The 21,725-nt window shown below is 44.2% G+C and overlaps 1 protein-coding gene across 1 annotated transcript in view; it reads right to left on the bottom strand.

The window, feature by feature from the left end:
- The window catches only part of LOC111050946, a 133,727-nt gene that overhangs the window by 82,163 nt on the left and 29,839 nt on the right, over positions 1-21,725 (bottom strand). The window contains exon 4 of the mRNA XM_039440781.1: positions 17,023-17,121. Within this exon, the coding sequence (XP_039296715.1) occupies positions 17,023-17,121 (99 nt within the window). The remainder of the gene's footprint in view (positions 1-17,022; positions 17,122-21,725) is intronic.

Raw genomic sequence — 21,725 nt, 5'->3', positions numbered from 1 at the left:
AGATTGAATAAGAAACAATCTTATGCTAAATTTATGCACTGAACTTATGCACATTTTTCATGCTAAATTTACATGAATGGAATAAAAAGAGAAAACCCATCATTTTTACTTGGGAGTGGAGGGAAATGATTATAAAGGATAAAGATAGGGATAAAGGAAGGTTTAATTCAATGTCATGCTGCTTTAGGGTTGACAGTTTCAGCCATTTTTTTTAAAAGATAATGTCTCAATGTATGGGTGAAGCCTGCTCGACTCTCTATGGACCTAATTTTATGTGGGAGTGCATTCCATGCACGACAACTGCTAACAAGGAAGGATTTTGTATAAATAGTTGTTCGATGATTTGGAATTCTTAGAGTATTTTCACCTGTTCTAGTGTGAGAAGCATCAATTTTCCTACCTTCAGAGACAAATTTAAAATGGTTTTTGAAATAGAAAGAATAGCTAGTTTGTTCAACAGAATTTCATGATCTACAGTGTCGAATGCTTTCGAGAAGTCAAACAGACAGAGGACAGTACACTTTCTTTGATTCATAGCTAACCTAATATCACCGGTGACACGCAAGAGAGCAGTTTCAGTAGAAAAACATTTTCTGAATCCAGATTGGAAATTATGTAGTTTCATATTTGCTTCAAGAAACTCTACAACTTGTGAATGAACAATTATTTCAAGTATTTTGGACATAGGAGGTGAAATACTAATTGGTCTGAAATATTCAACTTTATTGGGAGAGGTGACTTTGTTTAGTGGGTGTACTAGAGCAAGCTTCCAATTTTCAGGAAATTCGTTGTTTTCAAGAGACTTGTTGTCACGATGTATATTGTAACTAGTGAGGGGAATTGAGCTTAGGGCTTGTTCTGAGACGATTGGTCATCTCTTGATGAAATCGCAGAGTCCAACGAGCAGCCCAGCTTCTGAGCTACCACTCAGCAGTGCTGCGCATCCTTACTCCCCTCCCTCTCGGCCACTGAGGGAGGTTCGTTAAAGGCTAGTAGGAAGGCAGTCTAGTGCGGGTGTCCAGTGTGAGCGGTCGACAGAGAGAGTGAAGGAAGCAGTGCGCAGCTAGCAACATAGTACATCTTGTGCTTGGAGTGTACTCCGACTCCTTCAACTACTAGGAGTTGTGTCTGAGGTTAACGGGGGTTAATCGAAGACACTGGAAGCTCAGAGATTCAGCACTCACTTGGGTGAGTGTTGTTCGACCTTTTCAACGACTTTGGGCAGCAACCTGCCTGTTTCAACCAGTAGCAACATGTCAGGTTTTGGTTAAAACCTGACTGTACCCTGTTACATCATCGCGGGAATCACAAATAGCAGGAGGACCTCGAGAAAGGCCGGGGAAGGCCTTTCCTTTGACTCTGCGGCACGATCCTGACCCCAGGAAGACACCCGGTGCCCGAGAGTTGGGACCCGGTGACCAGAGGTGAAGTCCAGTGCGTGGGCTCCTAAAGCTTGCTGATTCGCCTTCAAAAGCAGGAGGACCTCGAGAGAGGCCAGGGAAAGCCTTTCCTTCGACTCAGCGGCACAATCCTGACCCCAGGAAAACACCCGGTGTCCGAGATTAGTGACCCGGTGACCGACTTCAGCAATCAGTTCCAAGACTCTCAAACCCTGCTTTTTCGGATCTCAATAGCAGGGGGACATCTAGTGGCAATCGGGAACGTTACTCCCTTAACAGAGACCCCCCTCACGGCGGACACCAGGTCGTTCCTATTCCTCTCACTCCACGCCCAACCCTGTTAGTCAGTGCGAAAGCACGGCCCCTCTTACCTAAAAGAGGGAAACATTTGTCTAAGGTGCTCAAGACCCTGTTCCAACCCCCGACTCGAACGAGGGTGGTTGGCGGATGCCCCACCAAGACTCACATCCCCTGCTGCGGCCCACCCCAGTTGCCAACTGAGTCTAGCCAGCCCAGGGCAACACTGGGAATTCTGGTAGAAGAAGGTGTGGGCAAAAATCTTCTCAGAAGATTGGCACACGAACGTGGGGCTCAAGGTAGGAGGAGAAAAGCAGCAATGAGTACAGAAGAGAAGTGTAATCGCGCTGGAGAGGACAAGAAGGCGCAAGAGGAGAGCAGCAATCCAGGAGTGTCCTGGATCTACAAACTCCACCGTAATGAGGCTGTGGAGCTAGCAGCTTCGGCGGCATTACCTGCAACAGGTACAATGGCAGAGCTGAGGAAGGTTTCAGTGGATCATCACAGGAAGACAGCAGGTAAATCTAGCAGTCTGAACCAGGCTAGCGATGGAGCTAGTGCAAGCTACCACGAGGCGGAAGGAGCAATGTCTTTGTGGCCTCCTATAGAGGAGGATCACCAGGAGTCTTCTAGACTTGGAAAACTACCCGAGGAGGCGTCACCAGCTTCAGATGGTGAGTCATGTCATTCATGGGTGTATTGATTACGGAGCAGAGATGCCATCGAATTACTCTTGGACTCGGTGCCTACTGACAGCACCTGTTCCGAGTTGAGGAGAGCATTAACAGAGCAGCAGCAGCGATTCCTCACAATGCTACCACCGCCTCCAAGTGAAGAGGCTGTCATGCAACCAGTGCTACCGAGATCAATGCCGGCTAATGCAGATACTGTTCCACTGTATCATGTGAGACCAGAGGTGTCACCGGCTCATCAGTACAGGCCCCGACATGCACCGCGGTCACCAATCCAAGCTGCAGCACCTCACACTCCATTCATGGACCGAGGGACTGTGTGCGATAGAGTTCGGGGATGGAGGTTGTCATATGATGGCAACGGAAACACTCCTAGTTTCCTGGAGTGCCTCGAGGAATCACAACAAGCCTACGGGCTGACAGGGGAGCAGTTGTTCATGTCACTACCAGAAATGCTAGCGGGAAGGTGTTCCTTATGGATGCAGGACCAGGGAGGTTTCTGGCATCATTGGAACGATTTTGTAAGAGACTTTTGGTCTTGTTACTATCCAGCAACCTACGAGGAGGACCTGGATACTCAAATCCTGGGTCGACGGCAGCGTGAAGGTGAGGCCATTGACAACTATGTAGAGAAACTTCAGACCCTCATGAGGCCGAGAGGAGATTTCTCAGTCAGCCACCAGCTACAGAGGCTCTACAAGAATCTTCCACCTCGGTACAAGCTTTACATCGGGGAAGCCGAAGTCTATTCGGTAGACAACCTGCTCAAGCTGGCCAGGCAGTATGAGCAGATAAAGTCGGAAGAGGAAAGCGCTGAACAGAGGCAGCAGGCTGCAAAACAGGAGGAGGTTCGTAAACCTGTGAAATCGCACCCTGAGCCTGAACCTACAACAACCCAATGGCGAGCAGAGTCGACTCCAGTGGGACCTGTGTGCTGGCAGTGCAAGAAGGCGGGTCACTGGAGGTCAGAGAGCCCTGAGATTTCTCTCTGCGTGACATGTGGGAAGCCTCGTCCCAGTTGCACCTGTGAGAGAGACCAGAAGAGGACGACGGACAAAGCCGCTGTGGTGAGAACCAGAAACCAGCTTCAACTGGAACCAGAGTTGCAGTTCGACAACAGGCTGTATACCACAGTCGAGGTAGCTGGCCACCAGTATTGAGCTTCACTCGATACAGGAGCTGAATCCAACTACTTAAGCTTAGCAACGTTCGCAAGCTTAGAGGCAGATGGATGTGCAAGGAGAACACCGACAGAGAGGGGTGTGATCTTGGCAAATGGAACAGCGGCGCGGCTGTATGGGAAGGTGGAAATCAACCCAAAAGTCGGCCAAGAGGTGCTACCCACAGTGATGACAATCATGGAGGGATTATCACCTAATTTTTTATTCGGTATGCAGTTCCTGCAGGAGCACAGGGTGAAAATCGACACCCGCACCCGCACCATGCAGTGGGAGCCTCGACCCAGGGAGAAGAGTGCTCCAACCACCCAGAAAACTGTGAAGGCCCGAAGGAGAGAGATGAAGTCCGGTGCAGCCGCGATAGACATGCAAGGAAAGAGTCCACAACCCCAGGAGATACCGGGGCTGAGCTGTCCTATGTCTACGAAGAGGCAGCACAATGACTGAAGAAGTCTGGCGATTGCCAGATTGAACCAATTAGTCATCAACCTTTTTTGGTGACTGGAGAGAAGCTTCCCATGGTGGAGGAGCTGAAGCTGACCGCCGAGGTGTGCAGTAGATGAGTCTACTGAAGGGTGGCAGTGATCAACAAGTTAGAATCTGTAATGATTTTGGGATTAAGTCATTTGAGAGCAATTCAAGCAAGACTCGATCTAAGGCAGAGGAGGATGGTATTGCCTCCGGCTTTAGTGGAACAGGTGGCAGCAGTCACTTCAGAAAAGGAGGAGTTCAAAAAATTCCTGGAGGCAGAGCTGAAAAAATTCAGAGATGTGCCAGGTGCGACCCACCTCCTGGTTCATAAAATCAGGCTGAAGGAAGGTGCTGAGCCATTCTGACAACATCCGTATCCTCGCAATTCACTTATGCAAGCGGTGATGAATGAGGAGGTGGACAGTATGCTCGATCAGCAGGTTATTGAGCTGAGCAGTAGCCCTTGGAGCTCACCAATTGTCTTGGTGAAGAAGGCTAATGGGAAGATGCGATTCTGCATTGATTTCTGTCAGATTAATGCACTCACGGAATGAGATGCATATCCTTCGCCGAATATGACAGGCATTTGAGATCGATTGAGGAATGCTAAATACACTTCTTCAATCGACTTGAAGAGCGGGTACTGGCAAGTACTGTTGGAGGAGCAGAGTAAGCAGCTTACAGCATTTGCAGTTCCTGGAAGGGGGCTATTCCAATTCCGGATGATGCCATTTGGACCACACTCGGCTGGAGGTACATTTCAATGTCTTCTAGACTGGGTAATTGGGCCGGAGTTGGAGCCCTGTGCCTTTGCTAACCTGGACGATGTCATCGTCCTGGGGGGAACGATGGAGGCTCATATGCTAAATTTAGCTAGAGTGTTCAGTAGGCTGCAAGAGGCCGGCTTGGTAATTAACCAGGAGAAGTGCCAGTTCCTGAAGCGGGAGCTATGCTACTTGGGTCACATAGTGACGGAGCAGGGACTCAGGACCGATCCTGGAACAGTGAGAGCTGTAAACGAATTTCCAACTCTGCAGTGGCTAAGGATGCTCTGGAGTTTTCTAGGGTTAGCATCCTGGTATAGGAGGTTTGTTCCGAATTTCTCGGACCTTGCAAACCCATTGCACCGGTTGTTGAAGGTAGGAGTGAAGTGGCACTGGGGACCAGAAGAGAAGGGCCTTCCAGGAGATAAAGGGGGCCCTCACTAGATCACCAGTGCTCACGTATCCTCACTTTGAACTTCCATTCACACTCCAGACAGATGCCTCAGAATATGGATTAGGATCTGTACTTACCCAGGAGGTCGATCGAGAGGAGAAGGTCATCACCTATGCAAGCAGAGGGCTCAAGGGGGCCGAACTGAGGTATTCCACCACCAAAAAGGAATGCCTGGCTGTGATTTTTGCATTGAGAAAATTCAAGCTGTATATAGAGGGATACGAGACTACAGTGATCACAGATCATCAGGCTCTAAAGTGGCTCAGAGCCATCCCGAACCTGACAGGAAGGCTCACGAGATGGGCCTTAGAAATGCAGCAGTACAACTTGGTCATTAAATACCGACGAGGAAAGCTGAATGTGGTCCCTGATGCGCTCCAACAAGCATTGCCAGGAGGTGACTGGCCAACACACAAGAAGGCCAAAAGGAGCCTACAGGAGAGGTGGCCGCCATTGTCACAGAAGACGATAGATGGATAAGGAGGATGAAGAGCAATCTACTCCATCATCCAGAGAAGTATCCCGATTATATGGTGAAGGGTGAGGCCTCATATTGGCACATATGGGCCCGACAGCAGCCTCCTGATGCACCGGAGAGTGATGGCTGGAAGCTGTGTATTCCAAGCGGTGCGCAGGCTGAAATACTTCAGCAAAGCCATGATGCACGGACAGCTGGCCATCTAGGGGTGTTCCGGACCTATCACCGGATAGCCTGTCGCTACTACTGGCCAGGTTTGTAAGCAGACGTTGCGAAGTATGTGAGGTGCTGCGAGACCTGCATGAAGCACAAAGTGGTTCAGCGGCCTCCATATGGACAGATAAATAGCCAGAGGAAGGTGGTGCGACGCTGGGAGACCGTTAGCACCGACATTGTGGGCCCATTACCTCGCTCAAAGACAGGGAATAGGTACCTGGTGGTATTTCAGGACAAGTTCACGAAGTAGACGGAAGCTTGGCCGCTAGCTCAGGCAGACAGTAATGCCATTGCACGAGCTTTGGAGGAGCTGGTGGTCACCAAGTTCGGGGTGCCGAAGCTTTTGATCTGTGATAATGGAACACAGTATACCAGTAGACTTCTTAAGTCATACTGTAAAGATAATGGCATCACATTGTTCTATACTCCACCATATACACCGAGCTGTAACCCTACAGAGAGGGTTAATAGAGTCCTGAAGACTATGATACAGCTCTACGTGGGCAAGCACCATGCTGATTGGGATCGTTATGTGGAGGAGTTTTGTTTTGCCATGAATACAGCAGTACATGTCAGTACTAAGTATACTCCTGCTTTCCTCAACTTCGGAAGGGAATTGAGAGCACCAGGAGATGCTAGCTGCGAGGAGGAAGGCAATCCCAGGCAGGAGGACTGAGGTACGAGTCGAGCAGCCCAGCTGAGAAGGCTGCAAGTACTGAAGTGTGCGCAGAAACTCGTTTTAGATAATCTAAACGAGGCCTATAATAATACCAGGAGGTATTATCATCTTAGGCAAAGACCACTGGAACTAAGGACGGGCCAGTTGGTGTATAAGAGGGATTATCATCTCTCATCTGGAGTGAACCAGTTTGCGGCTAAGTTAGCTCCGAAATTTTCTGGGACCTATGAGGTAGAGAAAATGTTGAGCGCTTCAGTAGTGCTGTTAAAGGGAGCTGCTGGTAAGAAGCTGACTGTTCACGTGAAGGATATCAAGATCTCGCCACCCCTTCCCGAGGATGAAGAGGTCGAAGTTGGAGGAGACGGCGGCGGTGTTGGAGTCGGCCGCAACGGCCGAGATGGCAATGTTGGAGGAGCCGGTGCAGAGGAGGATGGTGACGATAGGAGGAATCACGTAAGCCGGGTGACGCTACCCACTCGGCTGATGGAGTACCAAGGAAGGGGAATCCAGCATCAGCGATAAGGTGAGAGGCCAGAAGGGGAAAATAACATCAAGCTTGAAGAGAATTCATTTTGAGATATAGTTCACATTTAATTATAGGGTTCAAGATAGTTAATAGCATTGGCACTAGTTGAAACTAGTCATATTGGAGGATGGAAATAATTATTTCTTGTCTAAGAGAAATACGTTGATATTAGGCCTATTTAAAGGTAGCAAAAGTAATAAATTCCCAAGTAATTTGTCCTAGTTAATCAGAGTCAAAATTAAGCCGAGTGGCAACTCAACCATTCCGGTTCATTTATTGAGGTAATTAGTCTCTGAGCTTTATCCGCTAAGTCAGAAAAATATTGTTATTCTTTTCCTCCATCTCCAATAAAATCGCCCCTTTGCCGTCTTTGAACTCCTAATCCAATTGTCATTACCAAGCACAGGTTAAAAAGATGGAATTTGTACTATTTTATTTTTCAAGTCGTCAGTTGTAGCCTGTGGACTATATGACGATTTATGTCATTGGAGAAGATTATTTGTCAGTCTAATCTGAATAATAATATTTATCCATGAGGTTATGGTTCAAATATTTATTACAATCATAGAATGAAGCCGGTGATAATTGCTTTAATCCGTGGTAATTAGTAAATTACGATGCAGTAAATAACAGGTGTTATTATTCTGTGGGATATAAGTCAATTATGTTGCAATGGATTATTCATGGTAATTGAATAAGCTGCATTTGATTGGGAGTCATGATGCACTACAATCATATTTTATTGGTTTCAAATATGATTCGATCTCTCCAATATTATTTTGAAATTGAAAAGGACCTGAGGTCAGTAATAAGTTGAAATAAAATCTTCATTATTTCAATTCATTTGATTCCATCTCGGTTTAGAAGATTACTTGGGCTGTATTGGTATTGCAGTAATCGAAGTTCTATTGTGCTATTGTTCTAATTGTGATTTAGTCACGTTTTGTATCCAAGTTTCTCATGGCCTGTGCTTGTGTGGACATCTTCAGTGGCTATATTTTATCTCCAATAAATCAATTCTATTGAGGAAATTAAAAAGATAAATTTTTGTCATCATTTCATATTAGAATGAGTAGTGGGAAATGGCATTTATCCTATTCTGTAGTTCTGCCAGTTTAATCTGAATTCCAGTAGTACGTGACTGTTGAGTGGTCGTCGCTTGCGATAAGATAAAATAATCAACTTGATTTGTCTACAATACAGATTATTCTCGTGGGATCTTGCAATTTCATTTTATTCATGTTGATAATTCCAAATTATTCCTGTTTTTCTCCGGTTTATTGTTGCTTCTCTGACTCGACTCTGTCAGTCTGTTGTTAGCCTCCATCCAGACAACATCAGGTTTCCCTACTCTTGTTGAACAGCATCTCTATCTTTGTGGTTCGTGATTATTTCTGTTTAGTCTCCCGTCTCGGTACCGATACCACTTCTACTTCTCATTCAACCTCTGATTTATTTGCTATGGAATTTTTCTCTAATTGACTTGTGTTTGTTCTTCTTCAAAATCGTTTCCTGTCATAGTCGGCGTCCTCTTTCCCCGAGTGCCATTCATTTCTCTTGCCACCTTTTTCTTGGTATTCTTTTTTGCTCCTTCAATTTATCCTGAGGAAGATGCCATCTATTCGTACCTCATTTACTGATGAGATACTCTGCAAGATGGAGCGACTTTCCCTGAGTGACAAGGGGAGGTTTATGCTGTTCCAGGCTCTCCGCACCCGGCATGCGGGGCGCTCCCCAGAGGGACTGCGGGAGAGGCTGAAGAATATGGGGAGGGATACCCTCCTGGGCTTTCTGTTGATACAGCAAGGAGGCATTGCCCTCGCTGTAGTGAACAGGGAAGAGGCGGTCACTACCATCCTCAACCTGGGACACTGGACCACACCCGAAGATTATGACGCAATCCATGCCGTCATGGTGAAGTTTTGACAGGTGAAGAGGCTTCAACTTATTCAGGGGTGGGATGTTTGGTGCTTCCAGCATGTCCAAGAGGGGCTGACCCGGTGGCAAGCCGAGCGGATAATTGGACAACAACTCCTTCAGCTGCTTCAACAACTGACCCCTCCAGAAGATGCCTTGGTGGAGGCCGCCTCGCGCGAGTTGTTCGAGGTCTTCCCCACTTTGCAGATGGGCCGCGACTGAGATGTGGTGGTCACAGTAAACCTCCCCCCTTCCGAGACCCCTGTCGACACTGTCAGAGCCGAGGTACACCTTTCCTCATCTTCCGCTGCCACAGACTCCATGATGGAGGTACATGAAGTTCTGACGGAGGATGAAGATGCCCTTCTAGAAGGGGGAGGAGGCGACTTCTCAATCTCTCCAGCATACAGTACTCCACGGGAAATCATGCAGCCTTCAACCCCACCCTGCACCTCGACACGGCCGGCAACTCCAACTCCCCCCACCTCATGCTGGGTTCAAGAAAGGGGCCTCAGGAGGCCTGGGGAGCAGCTTCCGCCGAACCATGCAGCCTCCCTGAGATCGCGAGTAGGATTCCAGCTGCCTATCATCAACCTCCGACATCTCCTCGCCCAACTGCCACGATTCATACCAAATTGCCTGAGGTGATGGAACTTTCCTCTGAGGAGGAGGAAGAAGGAACACCACTCCCACCGCCTATCCGCCTGACTGCCGCCAATCGCAGATTGGGCCTCGCCCTCGTGACTATTGGGGACCAGCCTTCAGTGAAAAAGGTGACCCATCAATCTTTCCATGCTGGGAAGCGGCATCACTCAGGTCGCCCAAGGATCAGTGACTTCCTGATGGACATCGGGCTTGGGTGAAGCCATAAGTGCCCCACGGTGAAGTAAGGCAGTGCAAAAGCATGGCCGCGCAGGGTGAAAGCCCGGCCATAGCAGTGCTCAAGAATGGCGAAGTAAGGCAGTGCGAAAGCACAGCCACGCAGGGCGAAAGCCCAGCAATAGCAGTGCCCAAGCATGGCCGCACAGGGTGAAAGCCCGGCCATAGCAGTGTGCAAGCACGGCAGAGTGAAGCAGTGCGAAAGCACGGCCGCGCATGGCAAAAGCCCGGCCGTAGCAAAGCGCAAGCACGGCGAAGTAAGGCAGTGCAAAAGCATGGCCGCACAGGGCGAAAGCCCGGCCATAGCAGTGCACAAGCATGGCGAAGTAAGGCAGTGCGAGAGCATGGCTGCACTGGGTGAAAGCCCGGCCATGGCAGAGCTAAAGCACGGCAAAGTGAGGCAGTGCGAGAGCATGGCCAAGCAGGGCAAAAGCCCGGCACGCAGTGCAAAAGCGTGGCATGCAGTGCGAGAGCACAGTATGCAGTGCGAAAGCACGGCACACAGAGCAAAAGCATGGCTCCACCGCAGGGCAAAAGCCTGGCCAGCAGGGCAAAAGCCTGGCAAAGGTAGTGCGCGAGGTCGACCTCAGCAGTGTGGAAACACTGCAGCCAGATTGCTAGCTCGTCCGAACGTTGTGTGCAAACATGACACATCGGTCAGTGTGTGTCTGGATTGTCATTACGCGGATGCAAACTTTTGCAGTGGGGTAACACCGCTGCAGTGTGAAAGCACGGCACACAGTGCGAAAGCACGGCACACAGTGCAAAAGCATGGCACGCAGTGCGAAAGCATGGCCTGCAGTGTGAAAGCATGGTACCCAGTGGTGCAAAAGCACGGCTCGCAGGGCGAAAGCTCAGCTTTGTGTTCTGTGTTACCTTTTATCCTGCATGGCTTGTCAGCTTGTCCGGACAGGGCGAAAATCCTGCTACCTTGCTGTGTGCAAACACAGCCCTCCAGCATGGCCCGCAGTGTGAAAGCACGGCACCCAGTGGTGCAAAAGCACAGCACGCAGTGCAAAAGCATGGCAGGCAGTGCAAAAGCATGGCACGCAGTGCGAAAGCATGGCTCGCAGTGTGAGAGCATGGTATCCAGTGGTGCAAAAGCACGGCTCGCAGGGCGAAAGCTAAGCTTTGTGTTCTGTGTTACCTTTTATCCTGCATGGCTTGTCGGCTTGTCCGGACGAGGCAAAAATCCCCCTGCATTGCTGTGTGCAAACACAGCCCTCCAACAGGGCACAAGCTCTGTTTCCTAGTGTGAAAGCAGGGGCCAGTTCCCCAGCAAGTCAGCGGGCATGTACACTGCGCCAACTTGAGTTCTCAGAGCTCAGTCTAAAGGTGCTTTTTCACCTTTTATGTTATGTGTTTCTGTGTTTTTGTGTTTTGTGTGTTTCTCTGTTCTGTGCTACCCTTCTGTCCTTGCAGTGCGGAAGCATGGCGACTCTATCCTGCAGTGTGGAAGCACGGCATCCTTTAGCAGTGCGGAAGCACGGCGACTCTTGCAGTGCAGAAGCACGGCGTCCCTTTTGCAGTGCGGGAGCACGGCATCTCCTTGCAGTGTGGAAGCACAGCGACTCTATCATGCAGTGCGGAAGCACGGCGTCCTTTAGCAGTGCAGAAGCACAGCGACTCTTGCAGTGCGGAAGCATGGCAACTCTTGCAGTGCAGAAGCATGGCGTCTCTATATCCTGCAGTGCTGAAGCACGGCCTCCTTTAGCAGTGCAGAAGCACGGCGCCTCTTGCAGTGCGGAAGCACAGGATCCCCTTTGCTGTGTGGAAGCATGGCGTTTCCTTGCAGTGTGGAAGCACGGCGTCTCTATATCCTGCAGTGCGGAAGCACGGCCTCCTTTAGCAGTGCAGAAGCACAGCGCCTCTTGCAGTGTGGAAGCAAGGTGCCCCCTTTGCAGTGTGGTAGCATGGCATCTCCTTGCAATGCGGAAGCACTGCATCTCTATATCCTGCAGTGCGGAAGCACGGCGTCTCTGTATCCTGCAGTGCAGAAGCACAGCCTCCTTTAGCAGTGCGGAAGCACGGCGCCCTTGCAGTGCAGAAGCACGGCGTACTCATGCAGAACGAAAGCACAGTGCAGCTCTACAGTACCTCTTAAGGAAAGCTAGGCCGAGAACTTGGCTTGCTGTTTTTCCCTTTGACTGTGCCGACGCACCAACACCAGATGGCGAGGAAACAACCTGGCACCCAGATGTTTACACGGTCTTCTGTGACAGGCGAATAGGTGGCAGTATATACTCGGTACATCAGTACTTTCGGGACATCTGTCAGCCACATACTTTTTCCATCCTCACCCCACCCTTTCATCCCATTTCTTTCCCTTCCTTCCCCTAGTAGGAACAGTGTGTAACAATGTATATTGTAACTTGTGAGAGGAATTAAGTTTAGGGCTTGTTCTAAGATGCTTGGTTATCTCTTGGTGAAATCGTAGAGTCCAATTAGCAGCCCAGCTGCTGGGCTACCGCTCAGCAGTGCTGCGCATCCTTACTCCCCTCCCTCTCGGCCACTGGGGGAGGCTCGTGAAAGGCTAGTAGGAAGGCAGTCTAGTGCGGGTGTCCAGTGCCAGTGGTCGACAGAGAGAGTGAAGGAAGCAGCGCGCAGCTAGCAACATAGTACATCTTGTGCTTGGAGTGTACTCTGACTCCTTTGACTACTAGGAGTTGTGTCTGAGGTTAACGAGGGTTAATCGAAGACACTGGAAGCTCAGAGATTCAGCACTCATTTGGGTGAGTGTTGTTTTACCTTATCAACAACTTTGGGCAGCAACCTGCCTATTTCAACCAGTAGCGACACGTGAGGTTTTGGTAAAAACATGACTGTTACCTGGTACATCATCGCGGGAACCACGAATAGCAGGAATGACAAGAAAGGCTAGGAAAAGCCTTTCCTTTGACTCCGTGCACGATCCTGACCCAGGAAAGCACCCGGTGCCCGAGATTTGAGACCCGGTGACCAGAGGTGAAGCCCAGTGTGCGGGCTCCCGTAGCTTGCCAATTCACTTCCGAATAGCAGGAGGACCTCGAGAAAGGCCAGGGAAAGCCTTTCCTTTGACTCCGCGGCACAATCCCGACCCCAGGAAAACACCCAGTGCCTGAAATTAGTGACCCGGTGACCGACTCCAGCAATCAGTTCCAAGACTCTCAAACCCTGCTATTTCGGATCTCAATAGCAGGGGGACATCTAGTGGCAATCGGGAGCATTACTCCCATAACAGAGACCCCCCTCACGGTGGACACCAGATCATTCCTATTCCTCTCACTCCACACCCAATCCTGTTAGGCAGTGCGAAAGCACAGCCCCTCTTACCTAAAAGAGGGAAACATTTCTCTAAGGTGCTCAAGACCCTGTTCCAGCCCCAGACTCGAACATGGGTGGTTGGCGGACACCCAACCAAGACTCCCATCCCCTGCTGCGGCCCACCCCAGTCGCCGACTGAGTCTAGCCGGCCCAGAGCGACACTGGGGATTCTGGTAGAAGAAGGTGTGGGCAAAAATCTACTCAGATTGTTAAAAATAAATGTTATTGTTGGCAACATTGCAAACAACATTTTTTTAATGAATTCAATTGGTATGCTATCCACCCCCATTGCATTGCTTTGACTACGTTGTATTGCTTTAAAAATTTCAGATATTAGTTGGAAGTTGAATTTGTTTCCAAGTGATACATTCAGATTAGTTACCTGATGTTTGAGATTACTAATATGATTGTTGATGACTGCATCTTCACGTTGTGTCGAATGAGGAACAAAATGTTTGTTAATATCGTCCAAAGGTAAGTCAATTTCAGTTTGAGATTTCTGTTTACCGAGGCAAAATTCTTTTATTCTGCACCATAGTGATCTAGAGTCTTGTCTATTGTCTGTCAAGAATGAGTTCAAATACCTAGTCTTCGAATTTCGTAGCTGTTTTTTTACTTTATTTCTCAATCTGCAATACCGGTACTCAATTGAACTGTCCAAGTCAAATGGCTTTTTAAATTTTCTGTGAGCTTTGTGTCTTTGTCCTATCATTTTGAGTATTTCAGGAGTCATCCATGGTACACGTCGTTTTCTGTTTATCATCCTTGTCACATAGGGTGCATGTTTATCATACCGATTGAGTGTCAAATTTCCAAAAGTTTCAACTATTGCTTTAACAGTGGGTAAGGCTTCAATCTGATGCCAGGGGGTTTGAGCTACATCAGTCAAAAAAGCGTCTTCATCAATGTGTTTGAAGTCTCTGTAAGTAATAAATTCCTGAGTGAGTTTAGGTGTCCTATGAGAGAGTACACAGTAAATCAAGTCATGTCCTGAAATGTCTGGCACAGAGATGGCTTTTTAAATTTTCTGTTAGCTTTGTCTCTTTGTCCTATCATTTTGAGTATTTTAGGTGTCATCGATGGTACACGTCGAAGTGAATCTTTGGGTATTGTAATCAGTACAGGAACAGCAACTTTCCGAGGTAGCTGTAGAAAAATGATTTTATTGCACTGTATATGATATGGAAAAATGAAATTGAGAATAACTGTAAATAACATTGCTATACATCTTCATGAATTGGCGGAACTTTTGACATATCAATGTCCTTTTTTTCGTGAAAAATAATCAAAGGCTCAGTTGCACAAAAGCCGGTTAAATTTTAATAGTGATGAATTCCTTGAGAATTGATCAGAGAGGGCCTTTCTGATAAGATGGCTTCTCTGATTGGTACTCGTCTAATTAATGGCAGCTAAAATTTAACCAGCTTCTGTGCAACCGGCATGAAGTATCTTTCCCAGCAACTCTCTTCCTATTACAAGGGAGAAATGAGATTAGATTAGATTTCTTTATTTATGTATGTTACAATATTTACTGGCTTATACACTAATTTACATTAAATGACGGTAATGCTAATTATTCAACAAGTTTCACAAAGTATTGATAATTAATCAAGGAGAATGAAGATTAAATGCAATTGGAATAACGATGATATAAAATTGTAATGTGGCTTCATAAATAGGCGGTGTTTCATCAAATAATTGTCGATTCTTTAGGAAGGATATAGAATAATATCTTTTCCATCAACACACAACCGGGAGAAAAGCAGAGTGGAAGTGAGAAATTATATTAAATTATAACTTTGTGAAAAATTATATGAAAACAAAAATATAAATGTCATCAGAGCATCCTGCCAGACCTGAATTCATGCTACTTCAATTATCTTTATCTAGCTCTAATAAACTACTTGTTGGTATCTGCTATCACCCACCAAAAATTGGCCACTTCAGTGACTTCGAAAATGCCTTACTTTCTTCCATGCCTCATTATAATCGAATACTAGTTATGGGAGATATGAACACTGACCTAAATATGACAAATCGTAACTTTGACTACTTTTAACTGACCACAATATTCCAATGCCTTAATATGACTATCTTACCACTCGACCCAACTCATCATACTAATGACTCTGACACATTCATTGACTTACTAATAGTTATTGATCCAAATGAGGTTGTTGAATCTGGTAAAATCTCTGTGCCGGACATTTCAGGACATGACTTGATTTACTGTGTACTCTCTCATAGGACACCTAAACCCACTCAGGAATTTATTACTTACAGAGACTTCAAACACATTGACAAAGACGCTTTTTTGACTGATGTAGCTCAAACCCCCTGGCATCAGATTGAAGCCTTACCCACTGTTAAAGCAATGGTTGAAACTTTTGGAAATTTGACACTCAATCTGTATGATAAACATGCATCCTATGTGACAAGGAGGATAAACAGAAAACGACGTGTACCATGGATGACTCCTGAAATACTCGAAATGATAGGACAAAGACACAAAGCTCACAGAAAATTTAATAAGCCATTTGACTTGGACAGTTCAATTGAGTATTGCAGTTTGAGAAATAAAGTAAAACAACAGCTACAGAATTCGAAGACTAGGTACTTGCACTCATCTATGACAGACAATAGACAAGACTCTAGATCACTATGGCGCGGAATAAAAGATTTTGGCCTTGGTAAACAGAAATCTCAAACTGGAATATTGACTCACCTTTGGACGATATTAACAAACATTTTGTTTCTCATTCGACACAACGTGACGAGACAGTCATCAATAATCATATTAATAATCTCAAACATCAGGTAACCAATCTAAATGTATCACTTGGGAACAAATTCAACTTTCAACTAATACCCGGAATTTTTAAAGCAATACAACATAGTCACAGCAATGCAATGGGGGTGGATAGCATACCAATTGAATTTATTGAAAAAATGTTGTTTGCAGTGTTGCCAACCATAACATTTATTTTTAACAAGTCCCTTGAAAACAACGAATTTCCTGAAAATTGGAAGCTTGCTCTAGTACATCCACTAAACAAAGTCACCTCTCCCAATAAAGTTGAATATTTCTGACCAATTAGTATTTTACCCGCTCTGTCCAAAATACTTGAAAGAATTGTTCATTCACAAGTTGTAGAGTTTCTAGAAGCAAATAGGAAACTACATAATTTCCAATCTGGATTCAGAAAATGTTTTTCTACTGAAACCGCTCTCTTGCTTAGAATATTGAAATTGGTCATTTTTTGTGTAGGCTATTGAAATACTGGTTGAAGTACACTCAAAGATCAATTTTCTATTTTTTGATCGAACTCAACTCATGATGCATTAACTGCCTTGATGAGCAGAGACGAATGAGCTGTTGCATGATAAGATCCAATATTTGTGTCAAAAGTTATGAGTGTTTGAAATTTTGAATTCTGAGGTGTTCTCATGCATGCCTTCCACCAAATTGAGTACATCTCAACCACAGAAATGTGATTATTGGAAGTAAGAGCAAAAAAAAAAAAATTATAAAAAACAATAGAAATTAAAATATTTTTTTTTCATCAAAAAATATATATATGAGAAAAACAATAAAATTAAATTCCATTATCAATCCAAATCCTCATCCATTTGGATCAGTGGTTTCCATGAATTACATGGAGTTAAGGGAGAAAAAGATTAGATTTGCTGATGTTAGAATCAGATTCGGTTGACCTTTCATGTTTGAGACAGATAATAAATTTATTTTTATTTGAATTGGATACATACCTCCTTCATTTTTCTGGTAAAGATCACCTCTTATTATTCTTACATAATCGTCACGTGATACCCTTCCATCTTTGTTCTGGTCCAGTATATGAAATAATTCTGAAAACAATAATAAATAATAGTTTTGCTCAAACTGTATTCATTCATTCATCAACAAAACCATTTCATAAGCAATAAGTAAACACAAAACACTTCATCCTGTTTGTATTAGGGTTCTCATGAGACAATGTATCTAGAATGTATTGTATTTATTATATTCTAGGTACCTTGTCATGAGGCATACTCTGTCTGGTGGCAGAGCTGAAGGGGAATCTGAGAGTCAGAGACTCCCCAAAATTATTTATGATTGATATTTTTTTTCATTAGCAGGCATATATTTCTTCACAAATTTGGATAAGAGCTGGCCAGGCCGCCTTCCAAACTGTTCTGTGGCTCCCTGTCTGTGGCTGGAAGCTGACTGGCTATCTATGCATTTAACATGGTGAGTCTCCTACACATGAGACTCTCAATCCTTTCATAATGGGCGTGGCATATTGTATGGTTGCTATGACAATGTGACGTAGCTCCATGACTATGTAGTGGGACTTGGAGTCTAGGCTCCAAGCCAAGACTCCAGCTGTGTTCATAGTTTGAGTTCCATCCATATCAATATCTGGATCTAGATGTATTAAATGGTCGACATTGAAGCAATCATCTTCAAACATCAATGCTTTTCAAAATTTGAATATTCCAATTTCAAATAAATCTGTTTGTGGCTCTTGTAACACTTGGCTTGTTCTTAATGTACAACTCGGTTTTGGAGGTTTGCTTTGGTTTAGGCTGAGTTCACATTGCATCCAATTTTGCACAAAGATTGATTGTAAAAGTACATTAAAAAACACACAAACGATCCTGATACATTGAGATTGATTGTGAGTGCTCACACTACATATGAGTTGGTATGCACATATATTTCTGACATCCGAACTCGATCCCATCCTGTTGGGATATTTTTCCCACTTCATATGATTGGGAATCCATTGCTAAGCAGGAAACCAAACATAACCTAACAAATATTAGCTTATGCATACTTCATGATGGAGAGAAACACTTTTAGTTTGTGCACTCATTTCATACAATCAGTATCATAAGTTTATGTACAGTAGAAATTTGTATGCAATATGAGCTCAGCTTTACTCAACAATAATGAAACCAAATCCTGAAACCGAATAATTGCTTATTTCTCAATAATTATACAATAGATGAGTGTAATGATCTGGTGACGTATTTGCTTCAAACTCCGTTTTCACCTTTGTCTTTTGCTTTGAAAGACAAGCAGTGAGCTTCAGAGTTCATAGACTCCCCTTTCAGTTATGGGTAGATCACCAATCACTCTGTCTTTGGAAGTAAATAAACCCAGCTGTGTGTGAAATATTGAGAGTGAGGAATGTGGTACCCTTGAGAATGTGGTTATAATAATAGTAACTAACGCTTTGCGCTCAGTAGGGGGCTTCGCCCCCTGCACCCCCAGTATGGTGGGTTAGCAGCCTCCGCGCTTCACGCTCCGGCTGGGAGGCGGGCTTCGCCTGCCCAATCTTCTTTTATGACTGTATAGTGTTGGGTAATAGCCTCAGCGCTTCATGCTCTGGCTGGGAGGTGGGCTTCGCCCGCCCAATCGCCTTTTATGACTGTATAGTGTTGGGTTGCAGCCTTTGCGCTTCACACTCTGGCTGGGGGGCAATTGCCTTTTGCGACTGTATGAAGGGAGGGCAGGTTAATTAGGTTAGGGGTTTTGGGGGTAGGATAGTTAGGGTAGGCTGGGTAGTGAAGATTAGGTAGAGTAGTCGTCCACAATGAACCAGAATGGTTTGCTAAAAACTGTAGAATAGGAGAATTCACTTTGGTCTTCACATTGTTGATTCTTGGACAAAACAACTTTTTGCTTTCTTTACAAAAAGTATTATCATTTTGGGTTGTTGAAGCAGAACTCAAACTTCTATGGACTCAGAGAGTCTAGTAATATATTCTATATTCTTCTTCTTCTTCTTCTTCTTCTTCTTCTTCTTCTTCTTCTTTTTCTTCTTCTTCTTCTTCTTCTTCTTCTTCTTTTTCTTCTTCTTCTTCTTCTTCTTCTTCTTCTTCTTCTTCTTCTTCTTCTTCTTCTCTTCTCTTCTTCTTCTTCTTCTTCTTCTTCTTCTCTTCTTCTTCTTCTTCTTCTTCTTCTTCTTCTTCTTCTTCTTCTTCTTCTTCTTCTTCTTCTTCTTCTCTTCTTCTTCTTCTTCTTCTTCTTCTTCTTCTTCTTCTTCTTCTCCTTCAATTAGATCACAGCAGCTGGTCAGTAACAGCTTGGAATGATGCCAGGAGAGGAAACACATTACATAGATCTGTCTCACACACACACACACACACACACACACCACACACACACACACACACACACACACACACACACTGTTCTCTATGAAAACTCAATTTCCCGAGTCACCATTCGAATTTGGTTGAAATTCAACTATGGTTATAGGCTTATCTCCGGGAGCTGAACAAGAAAGGTTCTTATAAATTTTTTGCGGGTAACATATTTTAATGTGTCCCAAATATTTTTTGGGAGGCCAGGGGTGCCGGGGGAGTAAATTTGAAAATTCTGGAGGTTTTTCTGTAGCCTCCAGTGTAGTATGCAACAGATTTAGTGTTCAGCTTTCACAGCGAACTCATAGTTTTGGCTGAGAATTTTTGGTATTTGGGAAAACTTCAAATTTTTGATGAAAACTAAATTTTCTGGGTCACCATTTGAATTTGTTCGAAATTGAGCTATGGAGACTTATCTCAGGGAGCTGAACAAAAAAGCTTGAAGTATAATCAATCAAATCAATTTATTGCCATTCTTTTTTTTACAAACAAGTGGAACAAAAACATTCTTATAATGTTATAACTAATTATAATCTAAACTAATTCAAAGACATATTCAACAAATGTTTCCTTTTATTTTAATATTGAAATACTGGGCTCTCCCAGAAAAGCTAATGCTTGAGCTCTGGAAGAGAGTTCAAAAATGTTAAAGGTAATTAGGATGGATGTCTAAGACAATTTAATTAGTACCAGAGGAAACAATATGCAATATGAACACTAGAATATAAATGTATGTACACTATAACAATGTAAGCACTAAAAGTCAATTAATCTTCTGAAATCTCAAGTCTGAAGTAAACTTTCCTACATACCCACTCTCTTATTTCATAAATTAAACACTTAGTAATTCTATTTAGAATGAATTTTTTAGGTAGACAATTTATTATTCTATGGCAATAGAAGGACAATTGGTGTTTGCAAGATGTAAGTCTAGTGAATAGGTTATTGTGGGTATTGAAAACATTTGGACGTATTAGATATGGTGTATTACGAGTAGTGAATTTGTCTTTGTTTTTATTCATGTACAGAATTGTGTTAGTTACATATGTTTGTCTCAATGTTGGTAAATCAATTTCTTTAAATAGTAGTCTACTAGGGTACATTCTCGGTCTTCCCAGGGCTGCTCTGATAATATGTTTCTGTAGAACAAAAAGTTTATTGAAGTGAGTATCCTGAGCTGCCCCCATGCCTCAATGCTATATTGAAATAAAGAGTGTGTATAAGCAAAATAAATGTTTCTAATAATACTTGGATGTTTAATTTTATTGATTTTGTAGAAAATATAAGTCAGATATCTTAATTTTGAGCAAAGGTGAAAGTATTTGTGCATTCCATTTCAAGTTTTGATCTATAATTATACCTAAGTATTTAATTTTTTCAACTTTATCTATAACTTTGCAAGAGCAGTCCACAGAGACTTCATTATGGATATGCTTTTTTAGCTGTAATCTATTGGGAGGTTGTCCGCTATTATTTGGTGAGAATGCAATAAATTTTGTTTTGTCTACATCCAAAGTGAGAATGTGAGTTTGTAAGCAGTAGTTCGTGATTGACAGCCCTCTATTTGCATTATCATAAGCTTCGTTCCATGATTCCCCTGTGAAAATTAATGCTGTATCATCTGCAAATGATAGTATATTGCAATTTGGTATATTTAGCTTATACAAACCATTTACATAAATCAAGAATAGTAGAGGTGAAAGTACCGTTCCTTGTGGAAGTCCAAATTCTGAGGTGTGTCTACTGTCAGTTTTTTTGTTAAGGGTGAGGATCTGCTTCCTGTTCGTGAGGTATGAAGCAAAAAGGTTTTTTGCTGCACCTCTAACACCACAATTTTCTAATTTATTTAACAATATTATGTGTGGAATGGTATCAAATGCTTCTGCAAGATCCAAAAACACTGATATTGTTTTTCTATTATCATTGAAATTACTGCTTATAATTCCGGTTAAGTGGAGAATTGCATTTTTTGTTTATTTTCCCGCCTGGAATCCATACTGAAATTTTTCTATAAAATTATTTTTATTTAGAAAGTTTAAAAGCCTCATTTTTAGTATTTTTTTCAATTATTTTTGAAATATTAGTAAGAAGACTAATAGGTTGGTAGCTCTCAGGTTTTGACAGATCACCAGATTTGGGAATTGGTTGAATCACAGCAATTTTGAAAATTTCAAATAAATTTTTTGTGGGAAACAAATTTGAATGTGTCCCAAATATTTGGAGGGGGGGGGGTACAGGTGTGCTGGGGGAAAAAATTTGGAAGGTTTGGAGGTTTTCCCATAGCCTCCAGTGTAGTATGCAACAGATTTGGTGTTCAG

This window comes from Nilaparvata lugens, chromosome 14 (genome assembly GCF_014356525.2).
Source record: "Nilaparvata lugens isolate BPH chromosome 14, ASM1435652v1, whole genome shotgun sequence".
NCBI lineage: Eukaryota > Metazoa > Arthropoda > Insecta > Hemiptera > Delphacidae > Nilaparvata > Nilaparvata lugens.
This window is presented reverse-complemented; position numbering and strand designations above follow the sequence as displayed.